This window comes from Balaenoptera acutorostrata, chromosome 14 (genome assembly GCF_949987535.1).
Source record: "Balaenoptera acutorostrata chromosome 14, mBalAcu1.1, whole genome shotgun sequence".
Lineage (NCBI taxonomy): Eukaryota > Metazoa > Chordata > Mammalia > Artiodactyla > Balaenopteridae > Balaenoptera > Balaenoptera acutorostrata.
Genome location: NC_080077.1, coordinates 22,834,803 through 22,860,750, shown reverse-complemented (window position 1 = coordinate 22,860,750; position 25,948 = coordinate 22,834,803). Strand labels below are relative to the sequence as shown.

The following is a 25,948-nucleotide window of genomic DNA, read 5'->3' as shown; positions in this document are numbered from 1 at the left end:
TGTCTTTGCCTTTGATCCTAAAATAGCCTGGTGATGGGGAAGACAAGTAGGATATGGGGTGTCTGAAGGGAAAGGGTAGCACAGGAATGTTTGGGAAGGGTGAAAGTTAATGAAAAATGGAACTATTAGCTATTATGTTTAGAAATTATTTGAAAAGAAACATAGTTTTGAAAATCATAATGTATAAACAGAACTTTCTTGAAGCCAGTAGGTTCTTTAATTTTTTTCCCCCCCCTCAGATCAGGGATTTAAAAAAAGAAAAAACCTGTCACCTTGGCAGCTATAACTGGAAGGTTTAGGTGTGAGAGCCAACCGTGATTAGAGTTAAAATGGGTGGGGTTTCTTATTGTTATTGGTATAAGGTACTGGGTTGGTGAAAGAGAGTGGTGGACAGAGAAAGAGGAGAGTGTGGGACGAAGGGTGAGTAAAAGCCAATTAGTAGAGAGTGTGGAGGGGTTGGCTGTATCAGACATTTTGCATCTCATTAGTCCATGTCTGACGTTAACAGGCTTTATCTGTTACTGTGTTTTGTCCTAGTTGCCGTGTCCTTGAGGAATCAAAAGGTCATTTTACCCCAGATGCTAGATACTTACCAGGTATCTCTTGCAAAAAGTGTCTCTATTCCAGAGCTCAGAGCTTTCACACTCTGCTTTGAAGCAACCAAAATTGGCAAGGAAGACAACGAATGGACAGCTTTCTCCTACTCAGATGCATCCTTCACACAACTGCTCAGTTTCGGAAAGACCAAGAATGGCTACTTTCTATCTATTTCTGGCTCAAAATGCTTACTAAACAGTGCGTTACCTGTAAAAGATAAGGAAGACATTTTCACAGAAAGCTTTGAGCAGCTCTGCATCGTTTGGAATAATTCTTTGGGATACGTTGGTGTAAATTTCAAAAGAAACTATGGAGCAGTTTCATGCGATTCTACCATTAGTAAAGTTATTCCTGGGAATGGGAAATTGTTGCTGGGCTCCAATCAAAATGAAATTGCCTCTCTAAAAGGGGACATTTATAACTTTCGACTTTGGAATTTTGCCATGAATTCCAAAATCCTCTTCAACCTCAGCTGCAATGTGAAAGGGAATGTGGTAGACTGGCAAAATGACTTTTGGAATATCCCAACCCTAGCTCTGAAAGCTGAAAGCAACCTCAGCTGTGGTAAGTCTGTGGCATAGTCACTCTTTTTTTTTTTTTCATTGTTCTATGAATATGTTTGTCAACAAGAAATTATATAGACACACGTATATGTGTGTGATTACCAGCCATACATATTCAATCAAAGCTTTAGTCCTACCATTTTTAAGTTTTTCCTATATCATAAAATATCACGTGGTTTATACCTAATATAAACAATTGTGTATAATTATTGTGTCTCAGATAGAAATGTTAACCCCAGGACTAAAACAAAAGAAATTAATAAGTTACTGTTTTTAATCATGAAGATGATACAGTGAAAAGCTGACCTTTGTCATCCTAGAATGAAATTTCCATAGCATTACTTAAACAACCACCACCTAAAAGAATGGTATTTACTTAGCCAATATTAAAGATTATCCATTTTATGGAAAATCTTGATAATCAGGAATTATCAATTTTCTTTAACTTTTTTCTCCATTTATTTGAAAATGAGCATTTGTTGTTTGTTAAAAATACTCTTGTCTTTTTGGTTGCTCTTTGGGAGACTTTAAATGTGATATTATTCTCAGTAGCTAACTGCAAAATATTTAGGGAAATAATTCTATGTTACAAAAATTATATGAAAATAAACTTCTATCAGTTATTCTCTGTGTACAAGTCAATTCTGGAAGCCCTTATTTTACTGTAGGACTGAATCAAATATAAAAAGTATAAATTTCATTATCAATTTTGAATGTCATATGACTAAATCTAAGGTGTTGATAATGTATATTTTTTTAGTCACAGAGATAACTGTCAATAAAGGAGGAAAAGAAGGGGCCTAATATTCAAAAGTCATTTGTATGTGACTTTGGAGGGAATTCTATCAGAGCTTCATTCCCAATACTTTCAACAAAGTAGGACCCACTGTGAAGACCTGAGGTCACCTGCCCTGTTTCCCTGACCTGCGTTTGCCCTTCCAGCCTGGGGGACTCCTGTCACCTACCCCTCTGTGGGCCACCCATCTCTCCGTGTGGTCCCTGGTGCTCCTGCAGATGGTGGGAGGCAGTTACGTGATGTCGTTTGAGAGGTGTTTCCTTGTGGGTTGTTGGAAAGAGGGTAAACCACAACCCTGTTCCAGGAGACCCTGGAACTTTGTAAGAGTTAGTGGTGTTCCCAGCATCCTCTCATTCTGAGATTAGCTACAGAGAACAACCTTCAGGGACTCCTGAGAAGTCTTTCACTCAGCAAGGAAACTGAGAAAATCAAGTTTGTGTGTTTGGTGTGGCATGGGAACAGCGAGGAGAGGACAGTGGTGTACTTCCTACGTTCAGGGTGATTATCTTTAGTCTAGGGACCTGTTTTCATCATATCCTTGGCCATTATTAAAAACTCATAATACAGACTATTTAATATTTGCCTTCCTGTGGGTCAATATTTGAGGACTATGACAGCCAAAAGAAAAAAAAGAAAAAAGGATTTGGCTAGTCATATTAATAATGGCAAAATACTTAAATTATACTTAAATTGAATATATATTATGTTCTAGGTACTGTTTTAAGTACTTTATGCATGGTAACTTATTTCCTACAATATAGATCCCATGATGTAAGTTTTGTTATTAATCCCATTTTGCAGAAAGAGATTAAGTAATTTATCCAAGGTCATTTAATTAATAAGTGGCCAAGCCAGGAATTGAAGTCAGAAAGTTCAGTTTTAGAACTGTGTTCTCTTAGACTGTCTTTCAGAATAAGCAGGACTAGAAGATGAGATGTAGTACTAGAGTAGGCGAGTCACTTCTTGCCCAGATGAGGAGTACAAAAGTCCAAGAGCTGTCTCTTCTGGCCAGAAAGCACTGCTGGCCAAAACACTAGCTTTCCCAGGTATTAGCATGGTATTTGTATTAAACAAAATAAGGTTTCTTCCCTGCAGTGCTTCTTCGATACCTTAATATAATAAAATGTGAGGACTGTAGTATACAAGAATTCCTAAACTTATTTTAAGAAATCCTCTAGACCCGGGGTTGGCAAACTAGGATGTTTTTGTAAATAAAGTTTTATTGGAACACAGGCATGCGCACGAGGTTTCGTATTGCCTGTGGCTGCCTCTGTGTTACAACTGCAGAGTTGACTGTGAGAGGTGACATGGCCCACCTACTGTCTGGCCCTTTAAGAGAAAATCTGCCAACCCCTGAAAGTAGACCAAAAACATCAAAGGGTCTAGTTTTCTGAAGCACACACTTTGGACAATACTGGAAAAGACCTGCTAGATCTTCTGGGCCAGAGATAATAGACCAGTCCCTCAGGGGCTAATTTAGCCCTTAGACATAGGTGGTGGTGGCAGCACTGATTTGTTTTCATTTATTTACATTTGTTCCACGCAATGCTTTTAAGTAATGATTTATTTCCAACATTAAAAAATTTGATTTCACATAAAAATGAATGTTTGGATTCTCTGATAAACAAAAAATGAGCACTAGTCTAGTGGTTCTGCCTGACCAACGCAGCTTAAGCTAAGTGGTGACCACCCCCTTTGAAGGGGCTTTCCAGGTCCCCTCGGCCCTTAGCACCCTCCTTACTCTCCCCACGCCAGCCCCCGGTAGATTGACTTTGGCCTGGGTAGGCACTCATGTTTGAGAATCCCAATTTAGGCCACGCCTTTCACTTTATAAAGGGCAGGAAACTGAAGCTTAGAAAACATAAGTGGCCGAGGCAGTTGGTGGGCTAAAATTCTTGTCTCCTGTCCCCGTGCCCAGGGGTCATACTTGGGAGTCCTCATATTTTCTTTAACACAGTCTTTAAAGCTCCTTTCCAAGCCTTACGATTACTGGAAAGCATCAGATATGTGCTCGTGGAGCTCAGCCATTGGTAAGTTTTCAAAATGACTTCAATCAAAGGAGTAGCACAAGCTTACAGAGTCAGTGTCTGAGTTCCTTTAACTTTTATAGTCATCTTCTTGACATTCCACAATGACGCTAAACACCCCCATTCTGTACAGTCAGATATCCTGGACTGTGTATCAGGACTAATAACGGGAGAGGGAGTTTCCTGCTGCTTAATCATAAGCTTTGGGAGTTGAAGAACCCAAGTCACTTATTAACTGACAGGAAATACCTGTATCAGAGATTATATCTAAGCTTGTTAGCTAAGCAAAACTTGAATAAGTGAAAAAAAGTATGCTCTATTAACATTTTAACCTTTCCTTTTTTCCAGAACACTGTGGCTTGCTGTTTATGGTAATGGTAATTTCCCAAAACTAATGATCAGTACAGTAGCCAATGGGAAAATAGAATTTCATGCCTAACATTCCATTGGCTTGACAATGTCTGTTAAATATGAGCTTTCATTCCAGAGTCAACTTGTGATAGAAAATGAATAGATTTTCCAAAGGTCTATTGCTAAGTAAATTTTAATATGAAAATAGGATGGTAGAACAGAACTGACTGCATTTAACATTAAAGCATCCTGTCGTTTGTTTCAAATATTAAGTATCCTTACCTTAATAAAATCAATATTTTATTAATAAATGTTTTAGTGATTTCATAATTGGACTTTTGTTTTCCTATGCTGTTCTAAGTATAGTTAGGGAATATACATAATTAGGAAATTTCCAGCACGTTTTTTTTTTTAATCATGGTTAATCTTGTCAGTCCTTTTCAGAAAGAAATGCTTTATTTAGCAGCAATTCCTTTTCATTTTATATCATCATTCTTTTTCTTAGGACAATTTTATTAAACAATACTGAGTTTTATAACCTCCGTGGATAGACAGTTTCCCTAATGGACTCTTTAATCATAAGTGCAAGTATTTGCCTGCATTATGATTCAAGTTTAGATACTGGCTAATGTCCATCAATTTTCACAAAGTACAGATAGTGCCTTCTATACCAGTTATATTTATTTTACTGATGACTGCTTTTTCCTGAGTGCTACTGTGTAACTCAATGAAGAGTCTAAGTTCAAACAAATTACATTTATTTAACAAGCATTTATTAATCACTTCCATTTATTAACCACCATGGATGTAGAGATAAGACACAGTTCACAAGTACCCAAGTTTGATGTTAATTCTTTTCTAGAAATTTCTGGATTTGGACCGACTGTTGTTTCCCTCTCTGAAATTTTATACTTAATTACCAAGGCTTCATCAACTCCTGGATTCCTACCCTTTCATTTTCAATTATTGCAGTTTTGTCCCTCACAGCCATAAAACTCTGATTCACTATTGGCTCCTTCCTTTCATTCCTAACAAATTACGGAGTGTAACATTTTTAGATGACTGAATTTTTTTTAAATAATAGAGATGAAATCACTGATCTTTACAAAGGATGTTATTCTTTGAAGATGCCCAAACTCTTTATGAGCATAAATGGCATCCAAAAATAATTTTATTTTAAATATATTTATGAAAAAAATAAATTCAATTTAGTAACAGCTGCAAAGAAGGAGTTGAAAGGGATTATTATTTGTCTTATTAGTGCAACTCACATGAGAGTTTAGCGCTGTCAACTGTTATTTGGATTGTCATTAAGTTGGGTGTGAGATGGGTTATTGGCTACTCAGTCTTTTTTCACTACAACTTGGGTAAATATTGACTCCTTTCAGTAGCAAGATTTTGGAAGAACAAAAGATAGAGAAGAAAGATTAACAGCTTTACAGCTTTTCATCAACTGCCCTTTCTTAGAGATTACTTTTTTTTTAAGGAAATTTGTCTTTAAATTTTGCAGTTAATATTAAGTGAATACCTTTAAACCTTAAATACCTTTAAATATTTGGTATCCACAAATATCAGTGAATATACATAGGTCACATTCTGAAAAAAGTTCCTTAATGATAAATATATTAATAGCCAAGACAAGGAATTGTCTCTTTTTCCTTAACAATCTTCTGGTTTGTAAATCTGTCCACCTAGAAAAATTGATGGGGAGAATGACTTTTCTATGCAGATATGCTGAAAATGGAACTGGGTACAAATAAAAAGATTGTGCACATTTTTAATATTTTATGTATTTGTTTATGTAATTTGGTATATTTGTAATGTAAGTTTTCATTTATCAATATTCCGGACCTTTCTAATTAAATTTGTCACTTGTATTCAAACCATTTTCACTGAAACATGCTTCAAATTTAATTTCTGTTGCTATACTGAATCATCATAAAATAGTGTTCATAAAGTATTTATAAAGCAATGTCAATTTGCTAAACTAAAAGTACCCAAGAAGGAACAAATGATAGTTTAATACTGAGAAGTAAATGTTACAATTTTCCATAACAAGCATGTCACATGATGAAATTTAGACTTGCTTACCATACAACGAAACTGATGAAATGTTAAAGAAAATTGTTAAATATCTTACTCTAAATCCTAACTCTCCTGATTTTCTCTCCTTATTTCCACCTCTCAGCTCTTTGATATCTGCAGTGGAAATGTAGTTAGCCTGAAAACTTGCTTTCCCACAATGCTGTCCCCTTATCTCCCTTTGTCTTCCAGAGATATTGTATCAGTGCCGGAAGTGGCCTTAGGAGCCTTTGTCTGCCAACATTGTGTGGAATTTGAGAAGCACAAAAACTCAGTCCAAGGGTCTCCTCTCTTGCATGTTATAGTGGCTGAGATTTCCTCAGTCATTCTGAGTTTTAAAAGCTTTTTAGTTTTCAGAAGTTCCTTACTAAAATATAAATACCTAAAGGAGAAGTAAGGTCATGCAAGAAGGGGGCATGATGGGAAGGAATAATGGGCAGAAAACATTCAAGATCAAATTCTAGGCTGGCTTCAACTTCTGCCTCCTCACGTGCTCTTTCTCCATAGTACACAGATTAAGTTTTTAATCGGAAACACACACCACCACACCCCCTCCCACCCCGCCCGCCCATCTCTGCTTCCTTTCGTAGCCAAGCTTCCTATTTTTGCATTCACTTCTCAAACATTGGAAATCTAGAGTGCATGATTCTCACGCTACTGAAGAGAATTTCTGTAGAGCTCTTGTCAAAATTCCAGTGCAAAGTGAAGGGTCTTCTCAGTCTTTATCATTCTGGACCTTTCTGTATACTTGATGGTGGCCACACCCTCCATGAAACTTTGTTCACCTGAATTCTGTAAAATCGCCTTCTACAAGAGCTATTTTTGTCTTCTCAAATCTATAGCTTTTTTTTTTTTTTTAATCTGAAACTTAACTATAGGAATATCTATGGGACCATCAAATCTTCTAGCTCAGGTGATCCCAGACACATCTATAGCTTCTGTGGAGTACTTCCTGGCTAGGCCTCTTACAAAAACATGTACACCGTGTACCAGATGTCACACAGGTACCTCAGTTCCTATTACTGGATGTACTGTTTAGCCCACCCCACCTAAGTTTGCTTTCCTTCCAGTATTTACTATGTCCTTTTATGAGATCATTGTGTACCAATTTCTCAAGTTGGAAACCAGAAAAATTCTTCTATTCTTCCCTTTCTTTCTCTGTTCTCCAGTTAGTCACTAAATAAATCCTATATATTCCATCTTCAAATGTCTTGTATCCATCTCTTTCTGTCTATCCTCACTGTACTTACGATATCAAGCCTGAGTTACTGGTATTATTCATGCTTCTTGTATCGCCTGTCTTTTAGTTAGTTATGGAGCCTCAGATGTGATTGTTTTTAAATTTAAGTCAATTTTCTCACCAAGCTCCCTTTCATTTTTTTCCCATTTACTTCAAGAAAGAGTTCAAAATGTTCGCAGTCGTTCATGTTGCATTCAATAATTTATTCAGAGGACCCACCTACTATGTGTGTGGGATATGCCATTGGAAGAAAGATACAAAGTCCGGGGACTCATAGTGCCTGCATTCTACAAAGCCCTCCACAAGCTGTCCATCACCTATATATCTGATCATTCCTACCAATTTGCTATAAATGTCCTATTCCAGGAATGCCATGCCATCTGGGTTCCCAGCCCATTTCGCTGCCTTCTCGGTATATGTTTCAGTAATTCTGTCTGCTAGTAATAACCATCTCTAGTCTCTTCTCCCCTGATCAGTATAGTGACCACTCATATTTCCGGTTAATCTTTGTAATGGATTTCCTATTCACCCTTCTCACCAAGCTGCTGGTCACATCTTCCTTTTGGCCACTATGCATCTATTATCACTCAGAGAACTGTGAAGCCATCTCCCATTCATGCCTCTCTGAGAGCAGAGGCATTGTTTTAAAGCATTCTTCTAGCCTCTGTGTCTCACACACTTTAAACAGTGAGTGAATGTTTTTTGGATGAACATGTAAAGGTCTGTGATGAGATCTTCTTGCCAGTTAACATGGCAGGCCTGCTGGAGGCCGCAGGGTTGAGTCTTTTTGAGATAACATGATTCCTTCCTTGGGCCAGCTGCCTGAGGCAATCAAGAATGAAGAAACCAGGACTCCTGAGATGCTGCTAAATTGCTGGGATGCTTTCTAATTATGCACACAATTAACCTAATTAGACATCTTTTGTTGGCTCATGTACCTGCTCTGCCTTCATGTACCATTCCCACAGGAAAGTTTGGAAAATGTTTAAACATTAGAACGTAGTCACTATTATAGAAATGTTCTTTAAAAATTAAATATATGGGGCTTCCCTGGTGGCGCAGTGGTTGAGAATCTGCCTGCTAATGCAGGGGACACGGGTTCGAGCCCTGGTCTGGGAGGATCCCACATGCCGCGGAGCAACTAGGCCCGTGAGCCACAACTACTGAGCCTGCACGTCTGGAGCCTGTGCTCCGCAACAAGAGAGGCCGCGACAGTGAGAGGCCCGTGCACCGTGATGAAGAGTGGCCCCCACTTGCTGCAACTAGAGAAAGCCCTCGCACAGAAACGAAGACCCAACACAGCCAAAAATAAATAAATAAATTAATTAATTAATTAATAAAAAAAAATTAAATATATGTGTGTATGTATGTGCATGTATATATATTTGTATTTATTCTTCTGTCTTTATTCATAGTACAATATGCTTTGCGATAAGTTTAGCCTATCTTCCTCAGCCTCAACCTGTTGGTAAAAGTCTGTTAATAGCCAGAGGGAGATTTAGTGCAACAGAGAAAAATCCACTACTCCTACTAGAAAATCAGCTCAAAATTTGTTTACTGCTGAGGATGAGTCAGGCAAAGCTTGAAATAAAAAGACACAGAAACCAATAAGTTTCCAGTCACGGAAACTTATTTCTGGAATTGCAGCTAACATGTGCTAGTGCCTATGAACCAAAAACTTGCATTTTATGAGTGTTAGTAACATCCAAGTTCACTTTTGAAACTTATCTTTGATGTTCTTATTATTTCATTTGTATGAATTTCCACCAAAGCCTTATAATTTATTATGCGAAAAGGCCCTGAACTTTTTATTCACACTTTAAGGGGCAGTAGCACTTATTTTCCTTTCATGTGTGCATGGGGCCAGTAGATTGAGTTAAAGATTTTGAGGGAGATTTCAGTAGCTTGATTTTACATTTGTGGAAATTGATACATAAAGATCTTTAGAGACTTTCTTGATGTTGGAATATTACTGGTGGACTCTTCCAGGATTGCTCCTATTACACCAACCAGATGATTCATGATATTTTGGAAGGGTTACTATAATTAAATCATAAGTCAAATTTGTACAATCTTTCTTTGTTGATCGAGGTTCCTACCTGATCCCGCTCCCGGCAGCAGAACTAGCCAACTGTGCAGATCTGGGGACCCTTTGCCAAGGTAGGGAGTCAACATCGTCCTCTGGAGTCTCTGTTTCCTACTTGCTATTTTGGAAAATGTAGTTGTCATTGTTTTGAATTTTATCTTTTCACTTGAGAAGCCAGAAACCAGCAAACCAGAAGAATTTCTGGATGTCTTTTAGTTGTGTGGGTGTGCAGTGTAGAGAAGGAATGCATTCACACACTGTATGACCACATTTCATAAAGCACTGAGTTTTTTCAATGTGAATGATTATATGCTATTAGGAAAGGTTGACTTCATTTTTTCTCTCGATTTGGTCTCAAGAATATTGTCCAGTATAATATAGCCATACAATATTTTGAAAAAGTATCCATGTTTAAAAAACAAGGGGAAAAATTAAGTTGAATAGTTAGTTGAGACAAGGCCATGAGGCAATTTATGATGTGCAATGTAACTTCAATATTAAGATGAAAATAGTTTGAATGTATGAATAGTTCGTATGTAAGATAAAAATAGTTTGAACTAATATGAATGTACTTTTATTAATTATTATAACGCATAATGACTATACTATGGTCAGTATATATATTACGTACTGAATGGTTGCATGCTAAATAATCCATAGTCACATAGATTTTAAAATAATAATATATTTTGCTTTAATTTTATCATGCTTCTTCTAATTACCCATGACCCATTTTCATCCATTTATTCTATTATATACTTCTTTTTGAAGTAGCATTTCTATGTGCCACATTAAGAATCATGACCATGCCTTTTGTAAAGCGGGATCTTTTATTAAGAGGATCATAACATGAAAGTGATGGGGGTTAGAAGTGAGATTGAAGGAATAGAAACCTAAGCTCTCTTCTGTAGCTCCAGTGCGGGAGTAGAGTAGACAGGGAGAAGGGGTGTAATTCATTATTATCTTTATTTCCTTTCTGAGACATTATTTCTTGATATTATTATTGATGAATACCCTAAGAAAATAAAGTCATTAAGTAGCTTCTTTCTATGAACTCAGTGTAGTTTTAAAATAGTTATATGAAATAGAAAAAAGCCTTAGTTTTGCTTAATTCAAGGTGTGAAGATTTTTTTTTAATTTTTATTTTGTTTTTTTCTTTTAATCTGAGGTAGGAATGATTCCTTGGGTCAAAGGACTAGATGCCCAGCTTTTTTTCCCCCTATGTCCTAAATGACCAAAAAGCATTTTCATATTCATTGATGTATTTTGCATTAAATAAATATAACTGATTGTTCATAATTTAAAAATATAAAAGACTTTCAAAAAGAATCCCCATTCTTAAGTGTTATATATTACTTTGGAATGGAAAATTATTTTAGTTAAGAATACACATTTTGAATAAGGAATTCAATATTTTCTAAAGAGCCTTCAGCAGGTAAGTCTTTTTATAATCACTGAAATGTTTTAAATTTAGGTAATTTTTTTCTAATTAAGAGAAATACGTAACAAATGGTTATTGTACATAGAAAGGTACATCTTATACAAATATACTCCTAAGGTAAACTAAAGGAAAATTATGTGTATAGTTATTTTACTACTTACATTGTTCCTCCAGAATTTCTTGGAAAGGGTTACATAAGGTTTACATAATGGGTTATAACCCATTACATAAGGGTTTAATCTTTGAGAGTTTTAGTAATATCAGAAGCATAGCCTTGACATACTGTTTTGAAAAGTCCCTCCTGTATGACTTACCCTTATGAAATCCATTTTATCCATCAGTGTGTAGTAAAGTTTTTGGGATCTTTAGATGATTGATTTCATCTATACATTTCATTCTCTTTTGTTTTTCTTTACATTTACCTTCTCTAGGAGAAGTGGATTTTCCCCTGAGATTTTATTTTGCTCGTCTCAGTATATCAGAAAGACTGACTTTAGATAATTTTCAAGCTGACAGGTGCTGTACAGGCTTCCTTCTCTAACCTTTCTTTTTACAAACTTAGCAGACTGAGTTCTGGATAAGGTTTAGTCATTTGCTGTGTGGTCATCAGCCTCTTGATGGCAAACCTAGATCTAGAATCTAAATGTTCTTTCTCCATTCCCTTTGTGCCGGTTCCAGACTCTTATACAATATGGTATGAAAGGCCATGGGAACAGATTCTTAATGTGCCGTAGAAAGCGTTGCTTCATTTTATGCATTATAACCTTGGGACTTGTGTTTAGTGGCAAGAAATGGTTTCCATTCCTCCTCTATATATTTTCATGCATTAACCATAGATTGCTCATCCATATTAACTTTCATGTGCTCCTTGCAAAATTACATCTTTCTCATCTTTATTACCAGCTACTGTAAACTCTCCTAGTACTACACCACCCACTGTCACCACTAACATGCCTGTTACTAATAGAACCGATAAACAAAGGAATGGTAAGAAATCATTATCCTTTATATTTGTAGTATGTCTGACTTGATGAAAATTTGTATTATAAGGGTGGAAGTATCTAATGTTCCAACAAAGTTTCTATTGTTAGAATCAATTGGTACATTTGTACATTTGTAAGACTAGTAAAATAAATATCACTTGACTCCCTTGAGTTCCCCATTCTAATGACCAATGGAATGAGTACGTTTCTAGTGCCACGCTTCTGCACTTTTAGCTAAAATTTCTTTCAAAGGAAGCTTTAAGAGAAAGGCATTAATTTAAAGGAATTAATTTGCATTATACTAGAGATCTGAGAAGAAAAATATTCATCACATTCTGTCAGATTATTCTCTAAGGAAACTAGTTTTTAAAGCATTTTATAATCTCAAAAAACTAAATAATTTTAGTAATTTAATTTCTCACTAAGGCCAACTTTATTTATTTATTTATTTTTTAAAGCCTGCAGTAGGCTTACACTTCTTTTTATTTATTTATTTATTTATTTTGGCTGTGTTGAGTCTTTGGTTCGTGCGAGGGCTTTCTCTAGTTGCGGCAAGTGGGGGCCACTCTTCATCGCGGTGCGGGGGCCGCTCTTCATCGCAGTGCGTGGGCCTTTCACTATCGCGGCCCCTCCCATTGCGGGGCACAGGCTCCAGATGCACAGGCTCAGTAGTTGTGGCTCACGGGCCCAGCTGCTCCGTGGCATGTGGGATCTTCCCAGACCAGGGCTCGAACCCGTGTCCCCTGCATTAGCAGGCAGATTCTCAACCACTGCGCCACCAGGGAAGCCCAAGCCAACTTTATGTTCAAACATTTGTGACAGCTAAATCATTTTTATATGGTAATACTTTGCTCTCTGTTTTTATTTGTTGAAGAATAATGGTTAGAATGTGATTGTATATCAAATCATAAATCAATTATCGACTGACAAAACTTCAAGTAACTGCCAATACCTCCTGTTTTTTCCCTCTATATATACGTTTTTGTTTATATTATTTGTAACTTGCAAATATAGCAGTTACATAAGATAAGAAATGAACTGGAGAAATGCCAGGTGAATTGAGTTATTATTTAATCCGCTACCTATATTAACTACAGTGCATAGCCTTTTCGTAATTCAGAGTGAGTGATTTCAGTTTCTTCTAAAAAAGAGAAATTCCAATCAGGTGACCACACCATTGCTTCAAACACAGTAGTATTCTCAAATATGAGGTATTAGAAACAAAGGAGGGGACTTCCCTGGTGGTGCAGTGGTTAAGAATCCGCCTGCCAATGCAGGGGATACGGGTTCGAGCCCTGGTCCGGGAAGATCCCACAAGTCGTGGAGCAACTAAGCCTGTGTGCCACAGCTACAGAGCCTGTGCTCTAGAGCCCACGAGCCACAGCTACTGAGCCTGAGTGCCACAATTACTGAAGCCCACGTCCCTAGAGCTTGTGCTCCGCAACAAGAGAAGCCACCACAATGAGAAGCCCGCATACCACAGCAAAGAGTAGCCCCCACTCGCTGCAACTGGAGAAAGCCCACACGCAGCAATGAAGACCCAACGCAGCCAAAAATAAATAAATTAAATAAATTAAAAAAAAAAAAAAAAAGAAACAAAGGAATTTTCTCAACCCCAATCATTTAACCTGCAAGGCCAAGACATCTGTAATATATCACCAGGGACCAAAACCCAGAGAAAAGAAACCCACATAGTTCATTTTTTCTTTTGGCTTTGGGGGTTACATCAACTTCCTGTACATTTAAGGACATTTAAATTGGAAGTATGGAATATTTTCCATGAAACGTAGATATAAATTTCATTCGGGATATAAAGACATCGATTCAGGGAAGCGTTCATGGTTATTCTGGTAGTTACACCAAGGAGATTTATGATGGAGCAAAAATTCCAACAATCCCCAAGAAAGCAACAGCAGCTGAAATTTCCAGTGCATAGTTCATATGGACCCCAGCCAGTAGATGGGAATATTATAATTCTGACTAAGTCCTTCACTCTTTGTATGAACCCACAAAGAGCCTCTGTGGCATTCTCCCTCTAGGACTGGCACATCCTCTGCTGCCCAAGAACGTTTACATGATGCTTCAGAGTCCTTGACTTGGTGGAGTGGAGCTGTATTCACTCAACCATGTCATTTCTGACATTCTTGAAGAGAGCCTTGTTCAGTCCATCTCTCTCTGCGTCATAACCTTCACTGGAGTTTCAACAAAGCAAGCAAATGTTAGAATCGGTTAAAATGGTTTGACTTAGCCACTTTAAAGAAAAAAAAAATCTAATTCAGATCATTCTTGATAAAAATGTAATCCTAGCACTTAAAAATATTTAAAAATATTTGAAAGTCATCATGTGTTAGAAATAGTCTCAAAATTGTGTACTCAGATTTATGTACCATCTGAACCATTTTACCACATCCTCGAACCACCTCTACTATTTATTTAATAGTTTCTTTCCCCTAAATTGACTCACTTTTTTACTTAAACATTTATATTCATATAAATAAATTAATATCACTGTTGTAAAATGAAACCAGTACTACTTGTTTTAAAATAGAAGTGAAAAAAAAATAAAAAAATAAATAAAATAAATAAAATAGAAGTGAAAAGTGAAAGTAAATGTAATGAAAACAATGCTGTTGAATTCTCTCTGTATCCTATTGCCTTCTCACATCTCAGCACCTAAAGCCTTCATTATCTTTTTAAAAAGAGAGGGTAACAAAGGGTTAGAGATACACTGTAATTAAGATTTTTTTTCTTTGGAGTAGTCAAATTTGAAATAATTGAAAAGAGAATTTCTTGTTTACCTTGTGAATAAATGGGATTTAGTGTCATGTCCTTGACTATCTAAGGTTATTCACGTACTGTCAACAATTTCAAATATACTTTTCTTATTCCTTGGGAAACTGATGTAGTAAGCATTCTCAGGCCTATGATCTGATATATTAGGGAACCCTGTTTTGTTCACTGTAAGAAAGCTATACAGCTATCAAATCTGTTATCTACCTTATCTAGTCCTTTAAACTCTGGACTATTAAAGAGATTTACTGAGTTCGTCAATCATGATATGCTGGTGTCAGAAGGGAGAGGGATTGAGACTGTTTGGCAATCAGACATATTTTTTCAGTGTATCAATCAAATTTATCTTCCTGGCTTTTGTAAAATGTTCCTATCCCCCTGTGTAAAGTTCTTTCTGTTATTTTTCAATAGGATTTTTATCTGATACTTCAGATTATATACTAAGAAAATCTTATCTTCTAAGCTACTTTTCATAAACAGATATTTCAGTATATGAGAGATAATCTAGGTATTCCTACAAATAACCTTTGTGCCTTCTGCATTACATTCCCAAGAAAAGCTCTTGGACTAATCATTGTTTCCATTCCAAATCATATGTTCTATGCTTGAAACATCACTGTACTGCTGCTGAATATTAGACTTTTGTGAGGTTAGCACAAGCAATCCAAGTAAGGAACTAACTTTGTTAGTCCTTATTATTGTTCTAAAAACCTAACTTACAAGTGCAAATTGTATCATTGCTTCTAGTTTCTCACATACGTTTGACTACTCAAAAAAATTCACTCTCAGGATATTTGTGTGCACCCAACAATCAATCTAGCTTTATATGCCAAGTATCTTAAAGAAATCATGTGTGTAGGATGAACAGGACTCCAGTCATATTATAAATGCCACTGTCATACTATAATTGCCACATCACCAGTTCAGAGAAATAATCTTGAATCTAAAATAACATTTGGTTTATACTTTAACATTTATCTTTTCAAATGTATATTTTAAAGCCTACCTTTTCAAACCTATATTTCATACCCTTGAATGGAGAATAAAGTAGTGTCTGTCATTTCTATATCTTTCAAGAAACTCTCAGGAGAGTGTTAAGAAGATAAAAAAAGGGAAAGCTAATTGGAGAAAGATCTACAGACAGGAACATGTTTTGATACCACATCTGTTATGGCAAGCAATGGTTTCTACTTGGAAGTTTTGTGTGGCTGGACGAGTTATCTAATTGGAAAAAAGTCTATCACAAATTCTTCAGGCTTGGATGTCATTAGTAGGACAATACATCTTTTGAAGTGTCTGGAACATATGAAGATTTGTGAATAGCTTTTCTACTGAGACACAATGTGAGTTGTTACATCTATAGGAGAAGGCAACTTGACTACTAGGAGGACAGGGAAAAGCCTGCATCAGTGTGTCTTAGTTGTGCATTCTCTCTAATGGTAATGCTTGAGAGAATTATTTCACTGCAGTCCAAAATGTCCCCTCCAGTGGACATTTTATCTTGCTTTGACAATTCATTCTTGGACATTTCTTAGGATTACTTGTTGACTACATTATCCAAAAAGTTTAAATAAGTATAACCAGTAGACACTATTGAATAATTTTTGCTAAATATATAAATACCTCATTCTGAGGCTTCTGAAGAGAGACTACTGGAAAATGATCCACAGCACCGGATAATCTCTAACACTTAGGGGTAGGTTCTTTGGTATATTCACATATTTTATTTAGCATAAGCAATGTGACTCTAGGGAGAGTCATATATTTATAAACTGATTTAGGCTGACTCTGATATGTAATGTCTTTCTTATTTATAAAAACTGAATTGGGAAAAAAGTGTGGAAATATTTTAAATTTAAAGAAAAACATCTTAAGCGTTTGGATGCTTCCATAAAATTTCAGAAATGTGAATGATTAAAAATACTGATTTTTAGTATTTTGCAGGATTCTCCTGAGAGGGAAGGAATACAACTCCTAACATAAACACATGCTTTAGGTCTCCATCTAGTGGTAGCTTGTCAGTTACTTTATTGGCACCGGGGAACATGCCCAAAATATCCCTCGGATCCTGACATCAATATAGAATCCTGGACTTCTGCAACTTGAATTTCCTCTCGTTCATTCAGAATGTCCATGATTTGATATGATGAGAGTTCCAGTGTAAACAAGTTTTCTTTTGTTTGTTTTTTGGTTTGAATTATTATCATTTGTTTTAAATATACTCCTGGAATTATTTTTCATTCAGAATATTTTTTAAAGGAACATGAGGTCAGGATCATTAAAATACCTTAAGAGTTTTAGAAGCTGGAATAATAGTATGCATAAATTAAACTAAATATCCTTGGACTTGTACCAATTTCATAGATTTATATTATTACACCTGGGAGTGGCGATTTATTTTAGCATGAGTTTCTGACCCCTGTAGTGGAAAAACACTCCTTTAGGAGTGTGACTGGAATTTGCATTTTGGTAGATTTAGGAGTTCCCAGAGGCATACTTTTGTACTTTTATCTACTACCTCCCCCAAATCTTCATTAAATCTATTTCCCATTGTTTTAATTATATACTTTTACATTTTCTATGCATACTTTTCTCATGTTTGTAAGCATGAAGATAGATGATTGATTGACAATAATGAAGAATCAATATTTTTTTCTCTATATAATCTACCATATTTAAAAAGTTCTTTTCTGATTAGCTACTTTTAGTAAGGTACCCTATAACACACATAGAGAGAGATTTAGCAAACCCTGGCTGGTCAGTTTGATTTTCATTTAAAAAAAAAAGAAAAAAAAATATATATATACGGCAGACTACTTTAAAGATTGCACCCTGCCACCCTGCCAAAAAAAGCTGAACCTCTTCTGACATAGGATTTTCTTTTAAAAGCAAGTGAGTCCAGTTAAAATTCCATCTGCAAATATTCTTTCTTTTTTCCCCCTTTACTTGATACAAATGACTACATTTATAGAATTTTGATAAAAACTCTGGTGAAATACAACCCAATAACTTAGTAGAAGTAATTGCTTTAGTGGAGAGGGGAAAGAGGACAGAGATGATAAGGGGCTGTGGGCCAAAAATATGTGATGCCTGTTCTTTTCCAAATTAAGTTCTGCCCATCATCTTACTCAAGTTTTCACATTCCAAACTATCATTCTTCGTAATACAGAAAAAAAGGATAATTTTTTGTTACAAGAAGTCAAATTGTACCTGAAAAATCACCATTTTACATACAGGAGATAGAATTCTATAGAATTAAAAAATACGAAGAAACATATGCAGGTGATAATTTAGAAGCAATGACTTCATAAGAGTAAACTAAATGATAACTATTTCTAAAAAGTTGCAAAGGTCAATGAGAATGAAGTTAAAATATCTTGTAAATTTTCTGTACCTATGTAGAAGGCGTTTCTTTTAAATTGTATGAAATCATGTCCTTGTAAATGTAAGTTGATAAGTATATGACTGTAAAATATAATTAATGGACTAAATCTTATTTCCAATGGACAGATGGAATTATTTATAGAATTTTCATAGAGATTCAAAACATCCTTCGTCACCCCGAGGTAAAAGTACAGAGCAAGGTGGCCGAATGGGTAAGTGAATTGTAAAATTTCTTTATTGGCGTTAAACCTTTAATCTCTGGAAATCTGGAAAAGACTCTACTTTCTAACTGAATCCACAGATCATACTGACACATAGATACTATTCATTATAAATGTATGTATAGATATATAAGTGAGATATTGCACTTTTGAATAGAAAGAGAGATACATTTGAATAAGGACAAGAAACTGAGCCTAATAGACTATTATGTCAAATAAGAAAGGTGCCCCACAAATGGAAAAGTATTTTGAGAGGTATCTTTATTTACTGTTATATCCATACATTTTCAGCACTTTGTTTTTGTTTTGTTTTTTTAAAGCAGTGAAAGCAGATTTTATTCAGTAACCACTGACAGTAGGAGAACGTGCTGAGCCCCATTCTGATTTGTGCAGATGTGACTGCGGGTTTTAAAGGAACAGTGAGGGTGGAGGGAGGAGGAATGGCAGGGGCTTGAACAGAGTCAGGAAAGTGAAAAATTACAAAAAAGTGGGAGGGGTGGTTGGTCCATAAGAAACCCTTCTGGGGTTGCTAACTGGTACCTATCGAAGTTAGGCTCCTACCCTCCCACAGAGGCTGGGAGATGGGCCCTATCTTCAGGTGTTGGCTGGAACAAGCAATGAATTAATTCATTTGTTCAGCACTGTTTATAAAATTACATTTCTTATTTTTTTATTTAATTGAGTGTTTGATTCAAAAACCACTAAGTATAAAAAGACATATCATGGGGCTTCCCTTGTGGCGCAGTGGTTGAGAATCTGCCTGCTGATGCAGGGGGCACGGGTTCGAGCCCTGGTCTGGGAAGATCCCACATGCCAGGGAGCAACTAGGCCCGTGAGCCACAACTACTGAGCCTGCGCACCTGGAGCCTGTGCCCCGCAACAAGAGAGGCCGCGATAGTGAGAGGCCCGCGCACCGCGATGAAGAGTGGCCCCCACTTGCCGCAACTGGAGAAAGCCCTCGCACAGAAATGAAGACCCAACACAGCCAAAAATAAATAAATAAATTAATTAATTAAAAAAAAAAAGACATATCATGAATATCTTTCACCATCCTTGACACTCATCTGCCTGGAGGCCAACCTGTCTGCACAGAAATCACTGTTAGTTTTTCTTGGGTTTTTCAAGAACTTGCTTGTGAATGTAAAAGAAAATGACTATACATTCTTATTTTTTCCTTTTATATTAAAAGTAGCATATTGCACGCATCATTCCACACTGTACTTATTTTTGTTATTGCCAGATTTGCAATATCAGTACACAGAGACTGTCCTTATCTTTTTTTAAAAAAAACAGGGTACAGTATTCCATTATGTGGCTCTCTAGTCATTTATTTAACAAGTTTTCTGCTGATGGATATTTGGGTTATAATTGATTTAACCAGTATTCTTTGGTGAAAATTTTGGTAATTGCCAATTAAAAAAAACCCTAAGCATTTTATTTTCTTATTTTTCTTACAAATACAGCCTAAGGATTAAAAAAATTTTCTTCTTCTCTATAACAATATCAAAAATTTAACTTTCCATAGGTTTCTATTTTTTCTATTATTTTATGTCCTATCTACAGCATACTGTGGGACCGTGTACTGTTTTTATGTACTACTACAGTTCAGACAATTTTTGTGAAAAAAGTCATTTGTCATTTGGGTATACATTCTGAAGTAACAAAAATAGGTTTTCGTACATGGTAGCTGTCTAATAAATGTGTCCTTGGTAGCAAAAGAAAGTTAAACCATACAATGAGAGGTAGTGGTGATAAAACTTTATACATACATATATATGTTTATATGTAGATAGATATTGATATAGATAGATATTTGAAGAATGGTAGGAAAACATAGTCTTATTTTTAAAGGCAAGAAAGGGCTTTACTGAATGAGTATAATCTTGCATCTTGTTTTCTTTCCAGCATTCTTCTCTCTGCTTTTTTAAAGTCAGAATGTTTTCAAAAGTAAACTTCTATTTTTTAAATTTATTTTATTGAAGTATAGTTGATTTACAATGTTGTGTTAGTCAAAATATAAAATTCTTTATTTTCATTCTCAAAGGAACCACTTCTAATATTATTAATTCTGTAAATTAGCATTCATTGGAAAGTTTGTGCTTTAGACAAGGTATAATTTTACATTTATGTTTATTTCATGCGTGGTTTTCAACATAACATCATTTTTATCTGAAGCTAAACTTTAATGGACACTTTTCCGTTAAGGTGTAAGATACCAGAGCAGATATTTGATAACAGGAAAATATAAGTGGTGTCCCTGTTTCATATTATTACTATTTATAATTTAAAAATAATTTAATGCTTCTTGCCAGAATTTCCTAGAATTTACATTCATTTTAAAAATGCTTACAAGGAAGGCTAAATGTGTGTATGAAACGAGACCTAAAAAACTCTTTGGAGGAGATATATAAGTAAGAGAATTTAGTGTCAGTAAAGAAATGGTGTTTTGTGATTGTATTAGACAATGCATATGGGAGGTTTTTATTTATATTGAGAGGAATCCATTGCTTCATTAAAAAGTCTGGTGCTGAGACCCATAAAAATTTTTAAATGACCACATAACAATTATAACACAGTTCCCCATAATGTTGAACTTTTTTGTTTCTTTAAAGGTTTATATTGTTAACTTATAATTTTTCTTACTACTAATATTCTTATGAGATGGTAATTGCTAGAAAAACATATGTTAATGCATTTCAGTGTTTGTTGAATGAAGAATATGGAAGGTGTGTATTGTGCTCATCTTCCCTGTGTACCCTGTTGGAGCTAAGTTTTCAGTGTTACAGCTAATTTGAAGGCCCATTACAGAGAAAGCCCTTTATAACATGGGCTAGAGACGAAAGTATAGCGTTTGTACACAGCCCAGACTTGGGTTCCAATCTGGGATCTGCTACTTCTTAGTTGCAGCTTGGTCAAGCTATTTCATCTCTATGAAGCTCAGTTTCTTCGTGTAATGTGTGGGAGGACAGTGCAGATAATACCTATCTCATTAGTTGTTGTGAGAATGAAGGAAATAACAGTTGTAAGGTTCTTGGCATACAGTGGTCTAGTAACTGTTATCTGTACTTTCTTTCACTGCTCTAGCTCTTCGGAATTTTCCCAGGGTCTTATTTCACTAACACTTTATGGGAGAGAAGAAACTGGATTTAAATTCTTTTAAAAAATTATTTAAAAGTATTACTCAAACTTATCCTTTTCTATTGTATTTTCAGCTCAATTCAACCTTCCAGAATTGGAACTATACTGTTTATGTGGTTAATATCAGGTAAATGACAGAATAAATTGAGAAATAAAAAGTAGTGTCTAATTTAATACTTCTGTCTCCCTCTCTCTCTCCCCCTCTCTCTCTGGTTATTCCTGCACACACATACATGTAAGTACAGACATACACACCATATTCATAATCTTTCTAAAACAACTCTATATTATATCATTTCTTTGCACAAAAACTTCAATGATGCAGCAATGGTTTTAAAAATTTTGATTGTAGATCCCAATCATTTTTAAAAATGTAGTTTGTACTTCCAAAATATATTTGTGATTTTAAATAAATTGTATATATGCATGTGTGTATATTACTTAACCAATATATTATGTTATAATGTATCATAAACTGAGAGGATAATTAAATATAAATGGAAGTTCTGTTAGTTGCTTCTCACACCCCAGTAGATCATCTAGAGCACCCCCTGGGTTGCATGCACCCCAGTTTGGAGACCATTTTTCTACAAGATATCTACAGTCTGATTGCAACTTGGCTTTTCAAAATTATCTTTCACTAATCTTATATTTAAACACTCCACTGAATCTCTAGCAGATAATGTCATTTACCTGTCTTCCTCTGCACCTTGTTTTTACAGTTTTATACTTAAGTTAGTTTCTAAAGTGTATTTGATGAACCCTAAACATGTTTTCTGTGAACCTAAAAGATGTAATAACACAGCAAAAGGGATCAAAAAGTCAAATTAGTTCAGGAGCTAAATTATTAAACAAACTGAAGCAAATTTCTGTATATCCAAGCATCTCAGGTTCTTTCGTGTACTGATATGCTTCATGAATCTTAGAGTGAGAGAGAGAGAGAAGGCACGTAGCTGTCAAGCTTTATTTGGCCATGGAGCTGTTTTGTCTCAGGCATATGAAAGAACTAGGACCTCAGAACACACATTTGCAAACACTGACTTAGAATGTCCTTTCTGCCTCTTTCTCTCACGTCCTCAAATCTTGTTGTTGATCGTGCAGCAGATGAAGTTGATAATGAATGTACTTATTTGTATTTTTAGTTTTCACCTGAGCACGGGAGAGGACAAGATTAAAGTGAGGAGAAGCATTGTGAATGATCAAAGGTAATGCTGACAAAGTCTTGCAGAAAATGTAACATCTTTTCCCTTGCTCTCTGTTTTGACTGTCTGGTAGAGAAATGAAATCAGTGAGGTAGGAGAGAAACATTTCAATCCAGTAGCACATTTAAATTATGTCTTTAGCTCTAGTGGACAGTCTTTTTTCTCTGTAGTTAAAACTGTAATATAGCAGACTGGGTAGAAATGTACATCTGATAAAAAATAATTCAGAAGTAGAACATTTATTAGTTTTAGTATTTCCAGTTTATGATAACCAATTACCTCTTATTTGAAATTTCAGAGACCTTCAAAGAAAGAAAATAATTATAGTGTTATTTCAAGTAAGGTACTTATGTACAATAGCATCTAATAATATGGGTAATAGATGCTGAAATATTTTCAGCATTCAAAGCCATCAGCTAATTTTCTTAAGTCTTCATTTTTAAATTTATATCAGGGTCATGACTTATGCAGGCAGGTAATTTAATGGATATGTTTACCATATGTAATCAGTTGGCACTTAAAGGCCAACTGTTCTTAAAAAATAATGGAAACTCCTAAATGAAATAAATGTAGTTGTGTTCAGGTAATATATTGCATCTCCGCAGAATAAAAAAATTAGTTGGAAAGCAAAAGTTCACATCTCTTACTCAGTTTCAATTGACTGAATTAATATTATGTATTTACAACTATAATGATGGAATATATCTCTTTTCAAGTGATACATTCTTACTATGAGAAGCTAGTAATAAAATTTCACATGAGAGTTGACTAGAGAGTTTTCTTATTTTTTTTCTTTTTCTATTCGGCATTAGAAAAACACGTGTTTAAGGTTATATTTCAAACTTATTTCTGTAAGTATTCAACAGACTGGATTGGGCCATCTGGTTAGGGAAAGTTGTTTTTTATTTTCTGGAATTGTTCCTTTTCCTTTGTGATCTAAAGAACAAATAATGTACTTAATGTATTTTAACACTGTATTCTTGATGGTAACAGGACTTTTCTCCTCTATTTAGGCAAATAATTTCTTTTTTCCAAACCTTACTGCTAGATCATATTGAGCCTTGAATAATGGATCCAGCAATTATCTGGATCCCTTTGCTGGACACTTTGTCTTGCAATTGTGGCAGCCCTAGTTCAGGGTATCTCCAATGGTATACCCTCTGCAGAGGGCTCAGACTGAGATTCTAACAGTGCAATTTTATAAGAAGAGCCAAATAACATATTTCTCGGAAGTATAAATATATTAAACCAATGCTTCTTGGAAGCATAATCATCATCCCCATCCTCCTCATCATCATCATTGTAACCTTCATCACAGTGTCTCCTTACATTTGCACAGCACTTTATGATTCCAAGCACTGTCACATTCACTGGCTCATTTGCTTCCCTCTCGCAATTACTCCCTGACATAGATAAGGCAGGTAAACAACCTGCCCTTTCAACCAGTGACAAAACTAAGACCCAGTGAATTGCCCAAGATCAACCAACCAATATGAAAAGCCAGGATTTCTGACTTTGTGCTCCCACGCTGTAGTCCCACTTAACGTGATTCTTCTACTACCTGACAATACTAAAATCAGCCATCATGAATATATGTCAGCACCTTAGAAACTCTTGTTCAAAAAACATTTAAATTCATGGAATCTCAGTTTCCTGTCTGTCAAACCAATGGGTAATTTTACAGAAAATTATAGGGAGAATGAACTTAGACACTGTATATGGGAAAATCTACACATTTTGTTTTTCTTTGGTATGAACTCCGGCATTGCTTTAAAATTTGTTCTTACTGGCTTTACCTCCCTTTCTTTCTTTCTGCTCGCTGTTTCTTTTATGTTCATGGATGATCCTTTATAGTATCTCATAGTTTTTGTCCAAACAACAATCTACTAGTCTTCACACACGCTTTTTTCCCAACCTTTTCTTTCAATCGGATTGTAACACTTAACACGGACCCTAGCTTTAGATAATGCTATCATACTCTATTACCTAGACAGACAGGAAACCAAAGCTGCAGAGACTGGTTTATTCAAATAAAGAACAATTGATAGTAACAACAGATAGAACTGGACTTTACAGAACCATAAAACAGTTTCAGTTTCCAGGATGAGAGAGGAAAGCAACACAGATAAGACCTGTGAAAACGCACCGTCATTCTTGAATTGCTGAATTTGGGTCAGTACCATCCACATTGTACTGTGTTCTCAATATTCAAAGGAAGTTAAAGGTCATATTCCCAACTATAAATTCTCAGTTACTGGAGTGGCAAAGGTTAGTTTCCAACAATAATTTAATCAAGGGATACTTTTTTTTTAATAGGCCATTGAACAAATTATTAAGCTATCACAATTCACCATTATATTTCACATCTATGTTTGTCTCACCCTGAAATATGACTCATATATGAACATTAAGCAGTAAATGATTTTAGAGATAAATAGCTTTTCAGAGTGAATTATGAGAATTGTGAAGTATGTTGTCCTTGAGATTAGCACAGATAGTTAGGGAAAAAATAGGGCTACTTTTAAATTTCACCTAACCTTGAATAGCAAATATTTCACTTACTTTTCTTTTTTTAAGCATCACAAATATGTTAATACTCTATTTCGTTTATACTGATACCCACAGAATTTCATAAATAAAATATGCTACTGCCTCTCCACTGAGGACTTCATAGTAAAACAGTTCTACTGAGTTCACTTTGGCATCTTTTGATTTCTGCTCTTGACTACAGCTGTGATTACAATTGAACAGAAAACTATATTACTTCAAATTGTAGAACCAAAGTTTTGGTGGGGCTTTTAGGATATGTCTCTGCTTCCCATAGAGATATTTTCTTTTTAAAGACATACAGGTTCAGGCAGTCTATAAACTTCTTCAGTGATATGCTGACCAATCACTGAGTGAATTTCAAGTACTTATTTTGTAACTTTTCAGTGTACAAAGTACTAGTAAATGCTTCATGGAGTTAGAAAATCATTTATCACAATTCTGGAGAAATTGCAATGTATTTGTAAACAATAACACTTAATAATTTCAAAAGTTAAAAG

At 35.4% G+C, this 25,948-nt stretch overlaps 1 protein-coding gene across 1 annotated transcript in view; it reads left to right on the top strand.

Moving 5' to 3' along the window:
• ADGRG6 (adhesion G protein-coupled receptor G6) overlaps positions 1–25,948 on the top strand; it is a 132,036-nt gene that overhangs the window by 66,147 nt on the left and 39,941 nt on the right. Inside the window, exons 4-9 of the mRNA XM_057528194.1 lie at positions 538–1,161; positions 9,748–9,816; positions 12,087–12,170; positions 18,467–18,552; positions 21,774–21,826; positions 22,842–22,904. Coding sequence (XP_057384177.1) covers positions 538–1,161; positions 9,748–9,816; positions 12,087–12,170; positions 18,467–18,552; positions 21,774–21,826; positions 22,842–22,904 — 979 coding nt within the window. The remainder of the gene's footprint in view (positions 1–537; positions 1,162–9,747; positions 9,817–12,086; positions 12,171–18,466; positions 18,553–21,773; positions 21,827–22,841; positions 22,905–25,948) is intronic.